The 18,433-nt window shown below is 39.0% G+C and overlaps 1 protein-coding gene across 2 annotated transcripts in view; it reads right to left on the bottom strand.

The window, feature by feature from the left end:
* The window catches only part of PRKCD (protein kinase C delta), a 65,485-nt gene that overhangs the window by 27,018 nt on the left and 20,034 nt on the right, over window positions 1-18,433 (bottom strand). Inside the window, exons 1-2 of one of the 2 annotated variants that reach the window (XM_032193896.1) lie at window positions 13,378-13,438; window positions 1,209-1,345 (exon numbers count right to left, since the gene is read on the bottom strand). In XM_032193896.1, coding sequence (XP_032049787.1) covers window positions 1,209-1,320 — 112 coding nt within the window. In that variant the 5' untranslated portion in view covers window positions 1,321-1,345; window positions 13,378-13,438. Of the gene's footprint in view, window positions 1-1,208; window positions 1,346-13,377; window positions 13,439-18,433 lie in introns of those variants that run through there. The other variant, XM_032193895.1, reaches the window with a different exon arrangement.

Below are 18,433 nucleotides of genomic sequence, written 5' to 3'. Positions count from 1 at the left end.
TTCTTTTCCTGAGCGTCTCTCTTCCCCAGTCAGTCACCACTCAGGCTCATTGCACCCTTCTCCCCCACTTTTCAGTGCTTCAATGATACATGCAAGCAGAGAAGAGAAATGGTGGGATGATTACACTTGTCAGGAGACATAAGCTGCAAAATTTTAAAGGGGATTTATTTAGACCACTTCCACCTCTCCACATATGCCAACAGGAACAACACTTTGTGCACCATTTCTTTAGAGGGTCTCTCAACACACAATGAAACAGCTGCTTTGGAGCCCTTATCTAAACAAAAAGGAGATAGCTCAATCATGTTGTGAGGAAGAAGAAAATTCACCCCTTTTGTGCATTCTTTGGCATTTTGTGAAGCCCAAAAGACATAAGGCAGGATTTAAAAGGCCCTGTCTGATTCTGTACAGCAATTCGTAGGCTTTTCTCTCATCCTGTTTGGCTACAGTGACATATTTTAGGTAAATGTCTGAAACTATTACAAAGCTTTTGACCAGATCCTGTGAAGAAGTGGTCTTTGAAAACTTAGGGCCTGATGAATACAGAGATGCTAACAAGACCTTGGGTGCAAGTCATTCCAAGCAAATAATTCTGCCAAAACACCTCAGTTACTATTGCAACAAATTATGTTTCTCATTAATAAACCCATCCTCTAATACAAACAGTGTACTGCTCTGTGCTTGAGGAGGGTATTCTTCAATCTGTTGCAGCTCAGATCCCTCTTCATGGCACTCCACTACATCACTATCTCCCTTGCAGAGCACTTGTGAGTGCAGTCTGCTTCTTGCAGAACTGGAGAGAACAACGCTCTATTTAACATTCACAAACCTACATCATACAAAACTCATGACGCACCTTAACTTGTGCAAAAGTGACATTTCAACAGTTTCAGCTGCTTCACCATGTGTTTTGTGAATAGTTATGTGTTGGTGGTGAAGCGGGAGACAAGAAAGCTTGGACTTCATCCTACCAAGTGCTGAGCACTCTTGCTGCAGGACAAGAAATTTCTAATTAAGAAGCCTCGTTTTATGGTGGGGGTAGAAACAACAGTCATTGTTATTTCTTGCATTCTGAAAGAATGCCCGTGTTGAAGTGCTTAGTGTGACAGGAACAGTAGCACTTGTTACTACTCACAGCCTAAGAGGGATTGCAATATTTCTCAACAGTTTATTCATACTCAGAAAAGCATCACCGTTCGTAACCTCACCTGTAGTCAACGCCTCCTTCATCTTGATAGCACAGAAAGGCTGTAGTTCCCCTTGATTCTGCACAGGTCCCAGCTCAAATGAGTTGAAAGATATCCTTAAGAAGGGGGCCATTGTTCACAGCAATGCTGATGCACACCTGTGTAGAAAGAATAAAAGACTTGGTGTGAGACACAGGAGAAAGCAATACACAGTTCTCAGCCATCATAACCAACACAAACCATCCACTGATGTCTGCAAGTCTTAAATTTGCTTTTGAGATCATAAGCCTAAAACTGGCATGTATTGAAACAAAAAACATCACGTTTAATCAAAGACTGAACTTAAAGACCCACTTTTAACTGTATCCTGTTAAAAATAAGTAGTATTTATACCTTTGACTTAGACCTTCCTCAGTTTTTAATTGGCTGAGACCCTAATCAGTATCAGACACAATTAGATGGACACTCTTATCAAAGAAGTAGTTCACAAACTAAGAGACATCTTAGAACTCAAGTGGACAAACTGCAAACTGTTTTTTTTCTTTTGGGTGTATAAGGTTTTATTTTTCAGTTCCTACACAACCTTAAAACGCTTCAGAATACCTAGATGCTCCAATTGCCAATCAACTCACAAAAGAAATGTCCTTGTTAATTTTACTTATAAAGATTATCCAAGAAACTATTGAACTGTACACATAACTTCTGGGCACTGCAGCAAAAAGCACTACTAGCTGTACAGTAAGGGAAAAATGTTCTTAAGCACGATCAAGTAATTGCACTGCATGTAATTACTTGGTCAACATTAACAGGCTGAGTAATTGGTTCGTACATCATGAGTTCAAACTACTTTTTTTCCACTTACTTAATGTGGAAAGTGATGTACCTTCCAGAGAATACCACCAAACCAAAACACACATAACAACAACACGCAACTCCATGCCTTGCTTTGCTTTAGGTGCTGTACTACTCCTAGGATGCATCACAGGGCTACTGATGCAAACTGTGAGACACCAAACTTCAAGAACAGTCTTTTTTTGAAGGTGGGAACACATGCCAGACAAAAGGAGTAGAAAAAACTACAGCAGTACCGTGTCACTTGGTTTAACCCAAGACGCAAGAATCCTACAATTTCTAAGCCAGCAACTGGTGTTTCACTTGTCTTTCCTCGTACTCAAGAGCTCCTGAACTCAGAGCAGATTTCAGTTCACAGCTTGCAGCATGTTCAGCTATGCAGCTAGGCCCTGTAGCTCAGATGTCAACACTTGTTCTGTGAAGCAAAAATAAGGTGTTCAGAAGGTAAGAGAAAACAGTCATTTGCTAGCAAGGAGACACAATCAGTGAATGAATTTGCTAGCAAGGAAACACAATCAGAGAACAAACAGGTTGGATTAGGAGAAAAGAGTTAACAAGTTAATAGGAAGAGATTACAGGAAAAAGAAAAAAAAAAAAAAAAACACACAAAACAAAACAGGGCGGAGCTAGCCTTTTATCTGTAGATTGTTAACCAGCACTAGGAAGAGCACTTCAAGCAATACTGCATATGCTTGCATTTTTTATTTTTTAAATTTATATATAAAACAACCTGAGAAGCAATTAACATCCTTCTCATATCTTTTAAGGCCCAGAACAGTCATTTAGTTAAGACTGTGAAATCAGTTTTTGGAGCAAAACAGAAAACAACTCCTACCACCATTATCTGCACATCATGCAGTCTCCCTTTGTGGAAACCATTCTCAAAAAAATCTTACTACTTTCTAACATTTATTGAGTTGTTTCTTATTAACTGACTGGTTCCCCATCTTCTCTTCTGTAGAGTAGGACAAAGTTAGAAAGCAGGTTTAGGATTACTTGGCACTGCTGCTTTCCCCACTGAGCAACTAAAAGCCACAACTATAATTCATGTTCCCACAGCCTGATATCCATGCTTTGAGTAAAACAACAACACTTCCACACTAATCCACTGGTTAAGATAGCTTGGAACACCAGTTGATGAGATTGGGGATTGGGATGACCCCACAAAGAGAGAAAGTAGCTTTTGTAAAAATTAACAAATATTATCAGATACCTCCCTTTGACAAATGCAACAATGCTCATCAAGAGCTTTAATGAGGAACATATTTTAACTGCTTGAGAGGCCTCATGCTCGCTACACTCAGAGATACCCTCAAGTGACGAGCTATGTGGCTCGCCAGTACTGGATAACAAAAAGTTACTACTCAATGTAGATATAAAAGAAACCAGATTTAATAATCTTTTACTTCTGGGGAAACAGCTTTAAGACCCAGTTAGGCCATAGGTAGAAACAAGCTGGGTAGGTCAGTGCGCAGCTCCCACAGGAAATTTTATTTGATAGAATCACAGACTGCAGGATAATTCAGGTTGGAATGAAAAGCCCAGCTAGAAACCACAATTTCCAGTAAGTCTGGAAATCTAACTAACAAAAAATTGGAAGGCATCGACAAAGCTAAACTAACAATTGCACTGATTTCACTCAAATTGAATCAAACTAACATCAGTTCTGAAACAGAACACAAGGCTTGTCACTTGACATTTACTTCAACAGCCAATACACAGATACAATAGAAAGGGGTAGAAAAAAAACACATGGACTTTATATAATCACATAATCTTCCTCATTTCTGGTGGCCTAATACAAAATCTACTTAGAAGGCCACATTTTCCACTCTGCTTCTCAAAAGCTGCATTTTTAGTTTTGACTATGGTTATTTGTTTTAGCTTCACAGTACTTGGCTTCAGTGCAATCTCAAATTCTCACTCAGAAATGCAGTACTAAACACAAGCAATTAAAGGAGTTAAGACAAAACACCAAACCCCAGGAATTTCTGATGATGTTCAAGATGAGCTCAATTCAAAGTTGCATTGAAGAAAAGTAGAAATTACCTTCCCATTTAACAGAAAAACCTCAACAACTTAGTTTCACGTAACAAACTACCTGTTCCTGCCAAGTTTCTCTGTCCTTATACATTCTGCTTTTTTCAGAAAAGTAGAGATGTACAGTAGTCTCATGTAAAATCTCATTATATGTGGTACACTGTACTGTGATGCAGGGAGGTTAAGTGAGAAAGGAGGGCTTGGATTCACTCCTCAGTTACGTTTTCCAATCCCTGTCTATGCTAAGATACTGCAGTTGACATGTACTGGCTGTACTGCTATGAAAAAAACAAAAACATACCTCACTAAAACTGTTTTTGGCAGCAAAGCTCCAGACACAGAGATTCACTTTAATTCAACAAAGTTTCTCAAAATCCCTGCAGAATGTGCTCATCCAAACTTTTGTCACATTTGAAAAGCAAAAACATCCAGAGCAATACGTGCATTTTGTTCACTGCATCTTAGACACAAGCACCTCTCAGGTCTCCTTGACTATTTCTGAAGCGACAGAAAAAGTGTTGACTCTAGTTTTAAGAGCTGTATCTGTCAAGAACTGAGCTGCTATAAAACACCAGCTAGGACATGGAGATCATGGAGATTTTACAGTCTATTCATATGACCTGTATTGCTGCTAGAAGTATTAAAGCCAAACTGCTTTCCCTACAGGGTGTGATATTATTTAAACAAAATAGTGGAAAAACTGAGATGCAAACTCCAAAAGTACTGCAACTCCAAATTACAGGTTGCGTATATCCAACAGTTGAAAAGTTATCTAAAAAAAAAAAAAAGGGGGGGGGGGGGGGGGGGGGGAGGGGAAATGCTTTAGTAGCATTGTTTTGCATGCAGTACACTGAGATGACCACCCTGACCTGACTCAATGTGCTCTCTGATGCTGTCCAGCACAATATTCCTTTCCTCAAGGATCCCCAACACACCCTGCTGCAAGCTAAAGTTGTGTTCAACACCATCTGGAGTAGATTATGTAAAGTCCACAGTAACTTCCATGAAGCCTTTGGAAGCTTTTGACTGTTCTTAATATCAAAAGAAAATCAATCATGTTACCATTGACTATAGTAAGCGTGGAGAGATACTGAAAAAATGGAACACCTTCCTCTCAACGCCAACATCTGCTGGGTGAACAAACGTTTGGTTTTCCCACAGAATTGATTGTAATGCTTAGTTTTAAGGAAATCTTCTGGATATATTCAATCTCAAAAAACTCCAAGGAGAATTTTCACAACATCTGCTAGCACAAACTTCATATTGCAGTAACAATCTTCTCCACAGAGATACAAGGGACAAAGTTAAATTCTGCAGTTTCTCTCCTTCCAACAGTGCGCAATGACAACTGGGGACTCAGGCTGCAGCTGAAGGCGTTACTTGTCAGAGTTCCTTTGTTGCTACAACTCTTCCTTGTTGTAAATAGTGAGGACAAGTCTCCTCTAACACAATCCAGAAACAAAGAGGCAGTTGTGACTTCTGCATGGAGCAGGAAGTAACATCAAAGCAGTGGAGGAGGAAACACTGACAGAGGCCAAGAACAGAACATTGAAGGGACTGAAAACTGAAAGGCCCAAAGAGAGAGCAGGTTGCTCCATCACCAACACAGGTCTATACATCCAAGAGAAAAGCAAAGGATAAAACACCTCTCTGATTCAAGACTGATTTCCTTGTAGTAGTCTGAAAAGCAACCAAGTTCTGACTTTTTGCAAATGGATGTAAAGCAGCAGAGTCATGTCTTTTCCCTGCTGTCTCACAGAAATGCTCTGGATGGCAAAAAAAAACGACTGCTTTCTGCTCAGTTCCTCGCTGTGACCATTTCTGAGGACACAGAAATGTTTTGGAGAACACCAACACCAGCAGCCAGCATCAGTGACTGATGGGTGGTCATCTCTGAAAATATGCACCAATTCTTTTTTCCTTTTTAAGATGCAAAAATATGAATTATTTTCAATTAGCAAGCTTTTTTTTTTTTTTTTTTCTTTTTTTTTTTTCTTTTTTTCACCACAAGAGTTTCTTATCCTCCATTCTGGCAATGGACAAAAGGTTCCAGAAAGACAGCAACGAACTATTGCCCAACTTTCCTTGCCCCCACAGCACTTTCAAAAACATGGCGAAAAACCTGCCTCCTCTTTGTGTACTTCATACAAAGGTGCTTGTGCTACTGTCAGGATGATAACACAGGAAAGGCTGCAAGTAGAGATGCTGGACATGTGATTAGCATCCTTCATCTGTGCATAGCAATAACGTGCATGTTTATGTTTTTATCATTCCCTCTTATGCTGCTTTTTGCTTATATTAAAGAATAACTCATAGGAAGCAGGTTGGCTCCAGTGCTCAGTTGGCTACAGTACCTATCCCTTCACAGGTATTCATTGAGCTGATCAAAATCCCATCTGCAAGAGAGGAGAAACAGTAATAGTGCTGTAGGATGTATCACTGGACCAAAGTAACAAAGATGGTAATCATTGCTTAAGTTGCAGACTTGCAACTATTCTACAGAGAATTTTAGGAGGTTCTGTTGAAAGCCCTGGCTTCTACCTGGTGTTCAGTGGGAAGAAGTCAGTCTAAAAAGGAAGCCAGTTTAAAAAAGGTTTATTATATTTGCTGTTAGCAGCCTTGTCAAGAAGATACACTGCAGCACTCTATCAGCGGGACTTCCCTAAGGACTGCAGGCTGTTGCACTGCTGCCATTCAGCTAAAGGCGGAGAAAGGTACTCACAGCAAATGCTGCGTCACTGTATGTCATGAAACTGAGCACTCACAGATGCCAGGGGCTGCAAAAAACATTATCTCCAGGTACTGCTTTCAAAATTTAAAATCCACAGAGGGTTTGAAGAGCAAGAGCAGTCTCCAACACACAGGGCTGACCTCACATGCTGCATGTGCATCCCTGCAGGAAAAGAAGAAGCAACCAAAGCTACGGCCCCTGCACCAGCATCACCCTTACTGTTATTTGGATTTAGCCACTTGCTATTCAGGTTTAGCCACTCAGGTTACAACTATCTCTTATGGAAAGTTTTATTTACTTCAGTTATTAATTTGACAGCTTCATTTGTCTATGGAATCCAAGAGTAGTAATTACATGCATGAAGCTTCACAGCAACTATTTTGATGAACTATCATATGGAGAAGATTTTACAAACAAAATAAAAATAGACCTTAAGATTTGAACCAGTGGACTATACTGATGAAAGCAAAATTAATTGATTAGAAAAAGCAATACACCTAATGGGTTAGGAAATATTTAACAAAATGCAGTTACCTTTGGAAAGTCAAGCATGAAAAGAATATCTTTAAAGTGGCCCAACCACCTACAACTTCTGCAGCAATATTTCCAAAACAATGTATCTTCATAAAACACTTGGAAATAATTACACCAGAGGACTATGAAAAGTGAGAAACAGATTAATGAGAAATTTAACACAATTCAATTTACTTGCTGTTAAATTTACTGATGAATATATATATATATATTATATATATTATATATATATAATATATTATATATAATATATATATATTATATATAATATATTTTATATATATATATATATATATATATATATATATATTCTGGTTCATAATTTCAAAATGATAATCCTGTACACTGAATTCTAGTGAAAGTTATATAAATGTTGGAGTCTGTTTGGTTTTTCAAGTAGTGCATGCAGATTGGTTCACAATATCCTATACATGTAGCTTGAAAAAAATGTAGCTACAACTTCCTTCTTCCCTCTTCACCCCATTATTTTCTTTCAAGTACTTCTGCTTTTGCTGGTTAGGACAGGACTAGAAGCATGACATAGTAAAATGTTTCATTATTTGTGTAGCAACAGCATGGGGAAAATCCATCTAGATAAGTCACGTAGCAAGAGATGCTTCCTGGGGTCTCTCCTGCTTGGCCAGAAGCACAGATAATTCAGAGTTTCCGTGCCTCTTTGGCACGTCCAACAGTCCCCAAACTGTCTGAATTTATGGCTACTTTATAAGTGGTTGGTACTTCCCCCAAAAAATCTACTTCCACTAATCCCCAAAGGCCCCCCCCAAAAAATTACTGGTGCTTTCCCTATCTTTATTATGACAAGCTTTTCACAATATGAGCATTAGAAACCTTTTACTGAACATGCCAACTCTAAATCTTGGAAGTGCAAACTCCTGAAAAGCTTGAGGGGAGTGCAGTTAGTAAGCAAGGAAGATCTAGTGCAGACCTGATTTTATTTTATTTTTTTTGGAACACAAGCAGCCCAGTTTATTTGAGCATATGAGAACATAAGATTAGCCCAATAACAACAGTTGACTGTTTGAAAGTGTTGTGTTTTTTTTTTTCAAGTGTGTTGAGTAAGACAAATCTGGGTTCTACACCAGAAGATCAGCCAGTTGAGGTAATTTTGGAGTCTGAAACAGACAGCAGGACAGGCTGTTACACAGCATATGCTGCAAGATAAAAAAAGCGTTTTTACACTGAATGCCCTTTTTTGGAAAGGGAAAGGGAACATTCAGAGCACCAAAGTTGGCTTTTTTGATATTCCACAACTACTACTTGGGGGTGAGGAAGTACTGTCAGCTGCTTTTTCTTTAATAGTAGAAATAGTAAGTTTAATACTTTTTTTTTTTTTTTTTTTTAACCCCCAAGTTCTCCTTCCTCATTGAAGGCACAGGACTACGCAGTAAATGTGCTGTAGGCATGCTATTTTTCACCATTACCAAAATCAGTTCTGAAACAAGATTGCCAAAGAATCCTCTTCACTAACTCAAAGCACAAATACCAGACCTTAGAAAGATGCAAGAGCAGAAACACTACCTGAAGCCCAAAGGCTTTGTTCATTACTTCTGATGGCACAAGCTGACACCAGTTGATAAGCGGTGACTGCAACAACGTGGCTGGCTAGTCAGATGTTTCTGAAGCTCTACAATTCATTAACATCAAATCCCATTCTGAAATAGGAGCATGTCCTAAGTATCAGGTAGGAGGCAAATGCTGCCTCTATACACGCATAACTTAGTAGACTAATCAGGAAGCTTTTTTGGACAAGGGAAGTAAGTTGAAGTTTGGGTGCTTTTTGGCAATTAAGTAACACAATTCCCTTCATTTGATAGCAAAACCTTATTAAGGTGAAAGGGATGAGGCTACCCCTCTCCTTCCCTTCATTAGTAGGCTCTGGAGCCCCAGCTCCCTGCCAGGTCTGGCTCTGTCAGCAAGCAGACTCCTGGATGCCTCCTGCATGTCCCCGACCAGCCCTTGGCTCCCACTTCCTCAACTCTGCTCAAGGACTTTGCCTGCATTTAGTCAGCACAAGTAAATTGCAAAAGTTTATCATGTGAATACGAGTTCTCCAAAGGCAGCGTGCAATTCTGCAAGAAGGCTCGGACTTTTCCTCAGACTTTTCCGAGACAGCCAGCAAGCGCTGGGAAAGCTGAGCTACTCCTGCAGCCTGAAGATGTAGCAAACTGGAGGAAGGTAGCTGAAGAGAATCCAGCATTTTGTACAGGATCTATTTAGCTATCACCATAACCATAAAGCAATCACCTCTTCCGCATTCAGCTTTTGATACCAGAGCTTTTTTTCTTCTCGGGCATAACCATCACGCAGACAGCTATCAGCTCATGCTCTGCATGCACAAGGTTAAGTTTCCTCAGGCAGGCTCACTCCGGTGATTTCTGAAGAGCTCATTTTCTTCCTGTCCCACTTCTGAGAAAAGCCTTGGAATTATGTGTTCACAGAGAAAAAATACCACTAACAAGTAATGAAGGCATTATGGCTGAAAATATTACATTTCAGGTCCTTTAAGACCGTTCTTGCCAGCAGGTTATGCAAAGTACTAAATATGCAGCGAGCATCAATTAGTTGGTCTGGTCCATCAGAAACCTCCAAGGGAGGAGCTGCACACCATCCTCACTCCCACTCAGTGTTTTCATCTAGGATTCAGTTTAACATTCTAGGTTTTCTTTCTGGTATATAGCTATGCACACAAAACTTATTTTCTTCACGCTTATAAATTGCCAGGAATTTAAGCTATATTTCCCAGACCAAATAATACAAAGTGCCAACAACATTTTCAAATCAAATGGAAAACATGACAACACTTCAGCTAAGCTTTTACAACCCAAAATACATCTCCCATCTCTTTCCTTGACACAAACTGCAAAATATCATAAAGAGAGTATGCTGATTCCTGCTTAAGAAAAAAAGGAAATTGGAATTTTGTCTTATTTCAAATGTACCAGGTTATTACCTCTATATGAAAAAAAAAAAAAAAAGAAGTGAAAAATGGAAAAAGAGAAATTGTGTATTCAACAGAAACAAAACAAACAAAAGAAAACCACACACAAAAAAAGTCTTCTGAACATTGTAACTAGAGAACAGTTTTACTTTGGGCTTTTGAAAAACACCAGCAGCCTGTGCAGAATAAGTGCCTCTTGCAGAGTACAAGCCTTCAAGCCAGAAATCTGCATTACCGCCAGCACTATGACCTAACCCTCCAAGTATCTGGAAAGCTACAATATTCATTAGCCAAGAGAACTGTATCATCATTCATACACACTGGAAATCTGCTGCTCAGATAACCTTGTCGGATGAAATCCATATTCAGTTCACGGATGCATGGTTTTTAACCAGGGCTTTTAAAGTAAAAGGACACAAGACTTAGGAGACAAGATTTTTGCTCATTAGCTGCGTATTGAGTTGCAGGAACAGTTCCAATCCTCCCTCCTGAGTGCATTTGGCATTGCTGGGGTTGGTTGTTGTTTGTTTTTGTTTTTTTGAGAAGCCATGTTCTCCCTGAGGGCCACAAACATTTAGTCTGCTTCAATCAGACATCAGCCAGCAAGACAGGATGAATCTGCTTTGCTGAGTACCATGTTTCTCCTCCTGACTGCTTCCTGGTTCTTAAAGACTCTTTGCCATAGGCAGAAATCATCCTTTTATCCTTTTTTTTTTTTTTTTTTTTTTTTTGTATTACTTAAAATATGAAGGCCAAAAAATATGTCAGAAATATAAATAACCAATAAACATCCACTTATCCAAGACTTTTTGGTTTAATAGCTGAAAATAAACAATGAAGCCATAGAAGGATATCTGCATTGCTACTTATAAAAGAATCTCTCATCTTTGTAACAAAGAGATAAAATAAGCACAACCAAGTGACACTGGGGTATGTACGGGTTGATGCTAAATAATGAATGATTGATAAGGAGAAACTGGAAAGGAGTAAGTGTAACTGAAATTTATTTTTAACTAGAAGTCTTCGCTCCTCCTGTAACTTCAAATCTCCAGCTAGGATTTCCAAAAGCAGGAAAATGGAATCACAAATGCTTTTCAACTTCTCTCTGGGTCATTTTCTAGAGGAAATTAACATTTAAAGCTCTACAGTGGAATGGGCACCCACAGCTAAAATATATGCACAAAAATATGGAGAAGGCTTATTAACAGTACGGTCAATGAAAGCATAGGGGGTTGTTAAGGATACTTGGGTTATTTAAAAGTAGAACCGAGTTTACAGTGCAAGTTATAGCGTAAACTCAGGGTGAGACAATGTACTATTTAATACCAACTTTATTCCTTCCTTTTTAACCCACAAGATAAGAAGTTAAGAGCAAACTTTTATTTTTGACCTTTGCCTGAATTCTGTGGTTTAAACAGGTAAACTCCACACACCACAACAGTTCAGATGCTGTTTTTATTAAAACACTTTGTTATGCATCTATCAGCCATATTAATTTATCTCTGACTAAACAAATAAAAACACATCATTCTAGTACCCTTATTGAGGAAGAAAACGCTTAAATACTGACACGTCTGGGACACAACACAGTAAACAAAGAAGAAAAACTGAACAAAAATCCCTGGAGCTTTAGATGAACCACAATCTTTTTTGAAAAGACAACCACTGCATACTCAGCTATTTCGAGTTTTGAGAGAGCCGAATTTCTCCTATGGGATGAGTGCTCTTAAAAACACCCCCTGGCCACCTTCCAGAAATGCTACTTCTACTCCTGGAAAGATCCAAACTTCTGGAGAAAAGCACAAACCAAATTATTAGATGCATAATGGTCTGTCATGACTTTGTCCAGCTTCCACTCCAGTGCTCATCCTACTAATCTTTTAGAGTTGTCTAAAAATGAGATGTTTGGTTTCCATAAGCAAAACACTTTATACATACATACATATAGATAGATAAGCCTACACACAGAAATATAAAACATATACTCAAGAGCTTCCCTCAACACTGCAAGTCAGCATATGTTCTATTACGTTATTGGGTCACTGCACTATTGAGCACCCTGAAAACAAAACAAAACAAACAAAAAAAAACCCTTTGCAATCTGAATAAAACCTACTTGCAGAAAGAAAAGACATAGGCTACTGACACGTAAGGGTAGCATTAGATTACCCCAAGAAGTACCTGACACAAACTGTGCTATGATTCTGCTCCCAATTCCCAGTTAGTCCACAGAAGCAATGGAGTATGTAATGATTTTCCTACAGACAAGCTTTCCTGGCTCATTACAGCCTATCATTTCCTCCATCACTAAACGGGTAAGTGAGTTAAAATCTTGATTACTTTCCCTGCACCTTTCAAGTACGTCTGACTTTTTGCTGCACGCATTCTCCTGCTGTAGAAGTGCTCCTTTGTGCTAATTCTGATAGCAATCTTTAACAGTTCTTGCTAAATCACTGCTAGCACCAGATACCACCTTGTGTATAGTGTTGTGGTTGGGGAACATACCATTGAGGGTATGCCATTTCTGTTAGATCGTGAAGCTAAAAAGGATGGCGTACGGCTGCTACTGACACAGACATACTCGAGAAGAAAACCAAGCAGCTACAAACCGCAGTGCCGCTAAGGCAATAGCATACACCACGCACACAATGCTTGGCCCAGTCTTCACGGTGAGATTGCATTTTAAAAAGGGACAGACAGCATAGTGGGAAGAAAGGAAGAAGGGGAGCGAAGCACACAGACCAACATGCTCTTAGCGGTTCCAAATGCAATGTTCCCACTTGCAATTAGACAAGATCCCTTTCTTAACTCTCAGCATGGAAAGGCTCTCAGCATGTCCCCAGGCAGCAGAGTGGGAAATTTGCTTTCCACATGGTGTAATTTGTTTGAGTGGATCTACCCTGAACGGTCTGCCCAGTCCTGCCTCCAAATCTTTCCTCTGTGTATTAGGTCTACCCATACCATCTCGATTCTTTCCTCCTCGAATGCCAGGCAGCTCCTTCATGCTATTTACTCCGCAGCTTACTTAATCACAACTTACTTAATCACCCCAGCGCTTTGTATATCTGAAATACCTTTCACTTCCATGCGGTGGTGGCCACATCTTCAGTCTCAGCTGCCAACTCGGCTCACAGGAGCGAGCAGGGGATGCTGGCACATAGCTCTCCCGCTGCTTACCGCGAGCATCATCGCCAGCACAGCTCAGCCCCAAAGGCTCCTTTCTGCCTGACAGTGCTCAGCATTCCGCTGGCCACAGGGTGCTGGCACTTCTGCACAGCTCTGTATGTTTGCTCGCACTACAGGACGCTAAGTACATAAATGCTGCTCTAATATTGCTTTTCCGTGTTAGTAATTGCTGCTGAAGCCACAGACTTGCTATGCAACCAGGACCAAGAGGCAAGCCACACAACTGAGAAGAGGCAAGTGGATGTAACCCACTTCTGATGAATAGTTAGTCCATGTCATGGATAATTTGAGAGTCCTCTGTTTGGAGTAAACAAAACCAAAATCAACTTTGGCCCAATGAACAAACTCTGTGGGAAAGAGATCTGGAAATGTAGCTCTCTGCTGCTAATACACAACCCCACTCTGCCTCTGTGGGAATATTCAAAAAATAAATATTTACTCTGAACTGCAACACAGCTATGCTGAAAACTGTATTAGCTTGTATTGTGAAAATTTTTTAAAGTAGTTTTAGTTTCATAAATATAATTTTTATGTTCATGTAACAAATTTCCTCATGCAAGATGCAGTTCTCTAATTAGAGCACTAGTGGTTAGGGTCCTCTTAACTGCTCTAAAATTGAAACTAAAAATAAAAATAATAAACCTAAAAATAAAGCCACAAAATTTATCTGTCAGAAAATGCCAAAATTGGGGGGTGGGGTGGGAGGAGCACTTAAAATTAATCTGAGGAAATGTGAAAGGGAAAAGGAACCTCACAATTGTCTTGTAGCTGTCAGTGCCCTGTGCTCATTTGTGGTGTGTAATGATAAACACTGGTTATTGGTTAGGATATACAAATATATACCATCTGAACAGAACTCAGATATCCCAAAGAACAAGGATCATTTACATAATTATATGCCCATGCAAAAATTTTGTTCTGCTGAAGTTTGAGGACTTTTTTTTTCCCAGTTTTAAGAAGTTCTGAGAATATTTGCATAAAGCAATCATGGTATTTAATATATATTCAATAAGTACAATCAAGTTTGATATAATCTTGACTACCAAACATATACAGATACGTGTAATAGTATATGATATAGTATATCATATACTATTATATGATAATAGTATATTGTATATACATATACAGGTATGTATAATGTATACATATAATAATATGTATAACAGACAAAAGGCATTATTGAATTTCCATACCTATGCATAAGTGAAACTGAGAATAGTGTTTCAGCTGCTACTGATGGACATACAGCACAATGCACATTCCTGTACTTGCTGGGCAGTTTTATATAAATATTTCCCTTTTGGTTGTATTACATTATATATGTATAAATTTGCTTGTGTAACATGGATGTATAAAAAATTACACGTAGTAACAACTTAAACATCTCAAGAAAATGATACAGACCATTCAAGCTGCTTTCATTACCCTTTCCATTTTACAGTAGAGGAACTGTAAGAACAAATTGCTGACTTCAGACATTACCCATAAGGACTATGCAGATGTCTCTGGAATACCAAAGCCTGCATCTATGCTGCTCTCTCTGCCCTTCTTTATAGGGCAAAAAGTTTCTTAGAAAATAAAGCAAGTACTTCTCAAGAAAGAAATAGAAAAAATGGTGAAGATAGATTCTTTTTTTATCATTGCAAATAAGTTGAACACATTTTTTGAGCAATTGCATTAATTTACAATGGAAGATAGAATCACAGAATGGTTTGGGTTGGGAGGGACCCTTAAATATGATCCAGTTGCAACCCCTGTGCCATGGGCAGGAACCAGCCCAGTTGCTCAAGATAAATAGACAGAAGACACCCAGCTAGCATGAGCAAATTAGGTGAAACTGATAGCTCCTTTTAAAAATACGGTGCTAACCATACTCTTATCAGCCTGTGCTAATACACTGTGTTAATCACACTGCAAACTGGATTTGTATATTGACCTTTCTCTAAATACATAACATTAACTAAAAGGCTCAGTGCAGCATCAATTAACATTGGCAGACCTGTACAAATGGGGACATTAGGAGGTACAAGAGTTTAAATCCATAGTTATTCCAGGCTTGATTTAAATTTCTGAAGGTTGCTACCTCTGAAAGACTCAGACACAAACACGTAACAAATGGCACAAGTATTCAGTGCTGATGTGCAATGCTGCATAGCTCTGGCACTGCCCAAGAAGCAGAGAGTTCACCCAACTTAAAAGCTGGCCCGAGAGGTTCTGGAGTTTCTGCTCTCTAAACAGAACACAGTGAGATAATCCAAGTAATTTGCAGTAGAGTAGCAAGGTTACAAGACAGTTAAATGTTCTCTAGTATCAACTACTGAAGTCACAACAGCTACACAAAGAAATGGTTATTTCAGATCCTTGTGCAGGCTTAGAGGAGCACGGTGATATATTTATGATCTTGGCGTGAGAGAGTCAAAATAACTTGGTTCAGACTTGTAATCCACTTAGTGCTGACCTTCATGCCCCCTTTCCAGTTTTCTAACATTTACCTACTAGAAAGTTAAGCTACCCAAAGGGATTGAGAAAGGCTTGTCTAGAAGCAAGATGACATCATATCCAAGGATTATAATCTGAAGTCATAAAAGTTTGAAGTTTTACAACTTCCTTCAAAAATAATCAGTAAGAAAAATCAATGTTGCACTGTAAGGAAGGCGCCAGGATGGCCAGTCACAGGTTCCAAGCAGCAACTCTACTTTTGAGGCAGAGTTACTGAACCTATGTTAAGAATTTAAATCAACAATCTTTCAGTAATTTTGGGAAGATGCATTATGTAAGTAGGTTAATTAATTTGTTCTTATGATCAGACATGAGAAGAGGATTCTTCCTTGATATGAGTCATTCTTGCAGAAACTCCCGGCTTCCTCACTTACTCATAAGCCAAGGGCCAACAGTGCTGACTAAGTAAACGTATAGCTCAGAATTGCAGGGACAGGTAATCTCCCATTACAAGTACTCATTAAAAGTTCCAGACACGAAAGTCCTTTTTTTTTTTTTTTTTTTTTCTTTCAGATCTGAAACAAAATCAGCAAACTTGGAGCTAAGAGTAAGTTGAAAACAACTGCTCTGAATTTCCAAGTAGCATTTCAAGGCACCTGTAGACTGCCTACTCATCTCTGCGACACATATCTATACAATTAAGCAAGAATAATCAACAGGCATGTTTATCAAAAGCTGTTCTTTTCTAGGCCCTGGAACAAGTTTGTTCCACATGGCCTGAAAACCAAAAGTGATTCTATGATCATGGTAAGAGCAAAAAATATTCCTACCAAGTTAAGAGCTACTTAGTATGTCGATAACCTATCATATTTAAAACTTTGTAGCAGCCAGCAAAATATAGTAAGAATTACCATAATACTGTTTTTAAGATGGTATCATGCTAAATGCAAATGCTTGACCCTCTTCAATTTCTTTCATAGATTTTAAATGCAAATCTATGAAGATCACTTTTTAAAAACATTAGTGGAAACCACTGCCACTCCAAACATTTCCCAAGAAAAATTCTGATGTCCTCTGAAGCCCAGAGCAATTTAATGGGCTTGGTGGGTGGCTGGGCATTGGAACCAAACAAAAGGATGATTTGGGGAAAAACTGAAGGGTGCATGAACATGCTAGCTTTGGATGCTACAAATGTATGTCAAGCTTGATGTAGATGTTAATAGCACCTCAATTGACAAGTCCTCAGTTTATACCATGCAGTGTTAAGCATAACCTGCTTATATAAAAACTGCCACCCCTGAAAAACCCAAGTTTCCTCTACCAGTCCCTGCACACTAAATAACATTAAGTACACATAGCTAAATATAATGACTGATGGAGTATGGAAATCCCAAGGGAAGTAGGAAAAAAAAAAAAAAAAAAGCACATACATTATACTAGAAAGATTTTACAATATTCTGTTCCTGATATAAAAACCAGCATTAGCAACGTGCATTTTTGCAAGAGTTTCTTATGCTATCCACTTAGCCACCTGGCTAGAAGGTGTCTGTAGAGAGTCTTTATCCAGAACAGATTGATGGCAAGACCAGGCTTAAAAACATACTCATTCTTTTCTCCTTTTTCTTGCACACAAGCAAAGAATTATTTTGATCAAAGTTTCACAACACCTCATCTAAATTCCTTACATCGAAGAACACTACAGCCAAGGGTCTTCATTTTTTATTCTGGTACAAACACCAAGCTTGCCTTCGTTTCTGTCAAGTTTCACCATTCGTAGGACTCCCTGCAAACAACAGTGTCTGAAACCTCATATCCAAAAATAAACAAGAACATGGAGAGATTAGATTATATAGCAGTAATCAGTGACTTCTGCTACTACGGAGGGAGGGTTTAGTATCCATAAAAGGAGCCAAGGTCCCAAGAACTGTACTGTTTTCCCTTGAGTTTAACCTTGAATGCACCAGGACCTTGAGCAACCCTTCAACTCCTCTGTTCCTTAGTTAGCCCTAATAAACACATACTTGTCACAGTGCTTAATTATGAAGGCTGGAGATGCAAACTAGAATATTTTGCATGGAAGAAAGTTGTTGACACCAACTTTCACATCAACTTGCAACAAAGCAAAATTACTTGGGCTGAACTAACCCCACAAACCCCAGCTACATGGAAGGGCCTGTATTTTAAAATCGAGACTGTCAATCACAGCCACATCTGCAGAACTGTCGCAGGCCATGTAACTGGTGGAGGAATCGCAGAGAGAGTGGTAGCACTGGAAGCTCTGCATCAACCAGCTGTCAAAACACAGTGCAGCTCTATGGGAACACACCAAACATTCCCAGACACTGCCTGTAAGTTTACAAACACTCCACAGTAACATCTAAGCATCTACCAGGAAAGAGATGCTCAGACACTACACTGAGGGCCAACAGCATAAGTAATGCAAAATACGACTAAGATCAGCTAACAGAGATAAAGAACATACTCAAAAACATAGCTCTGTAA

Source organism: Aythya fuligula, chromosome 10 (genome assembly GCF_009819795.1).
Source record: "Aythya fuligula isolate bAytFul2 chromosome 10, bAytFul2.pri, whole genome shotgun sequence".
Lineage (NCBI taxonomy): Eukaryota > Metazoa > Chordata > Aves > Anseriformes > Anatidae > Aythya > Aythya fuligula.
The sequence above is the reverse complement of the archived record's forward strand: the minus strand, read 5'-3'. Positions and strand labels throughout refer to the sequence as shown.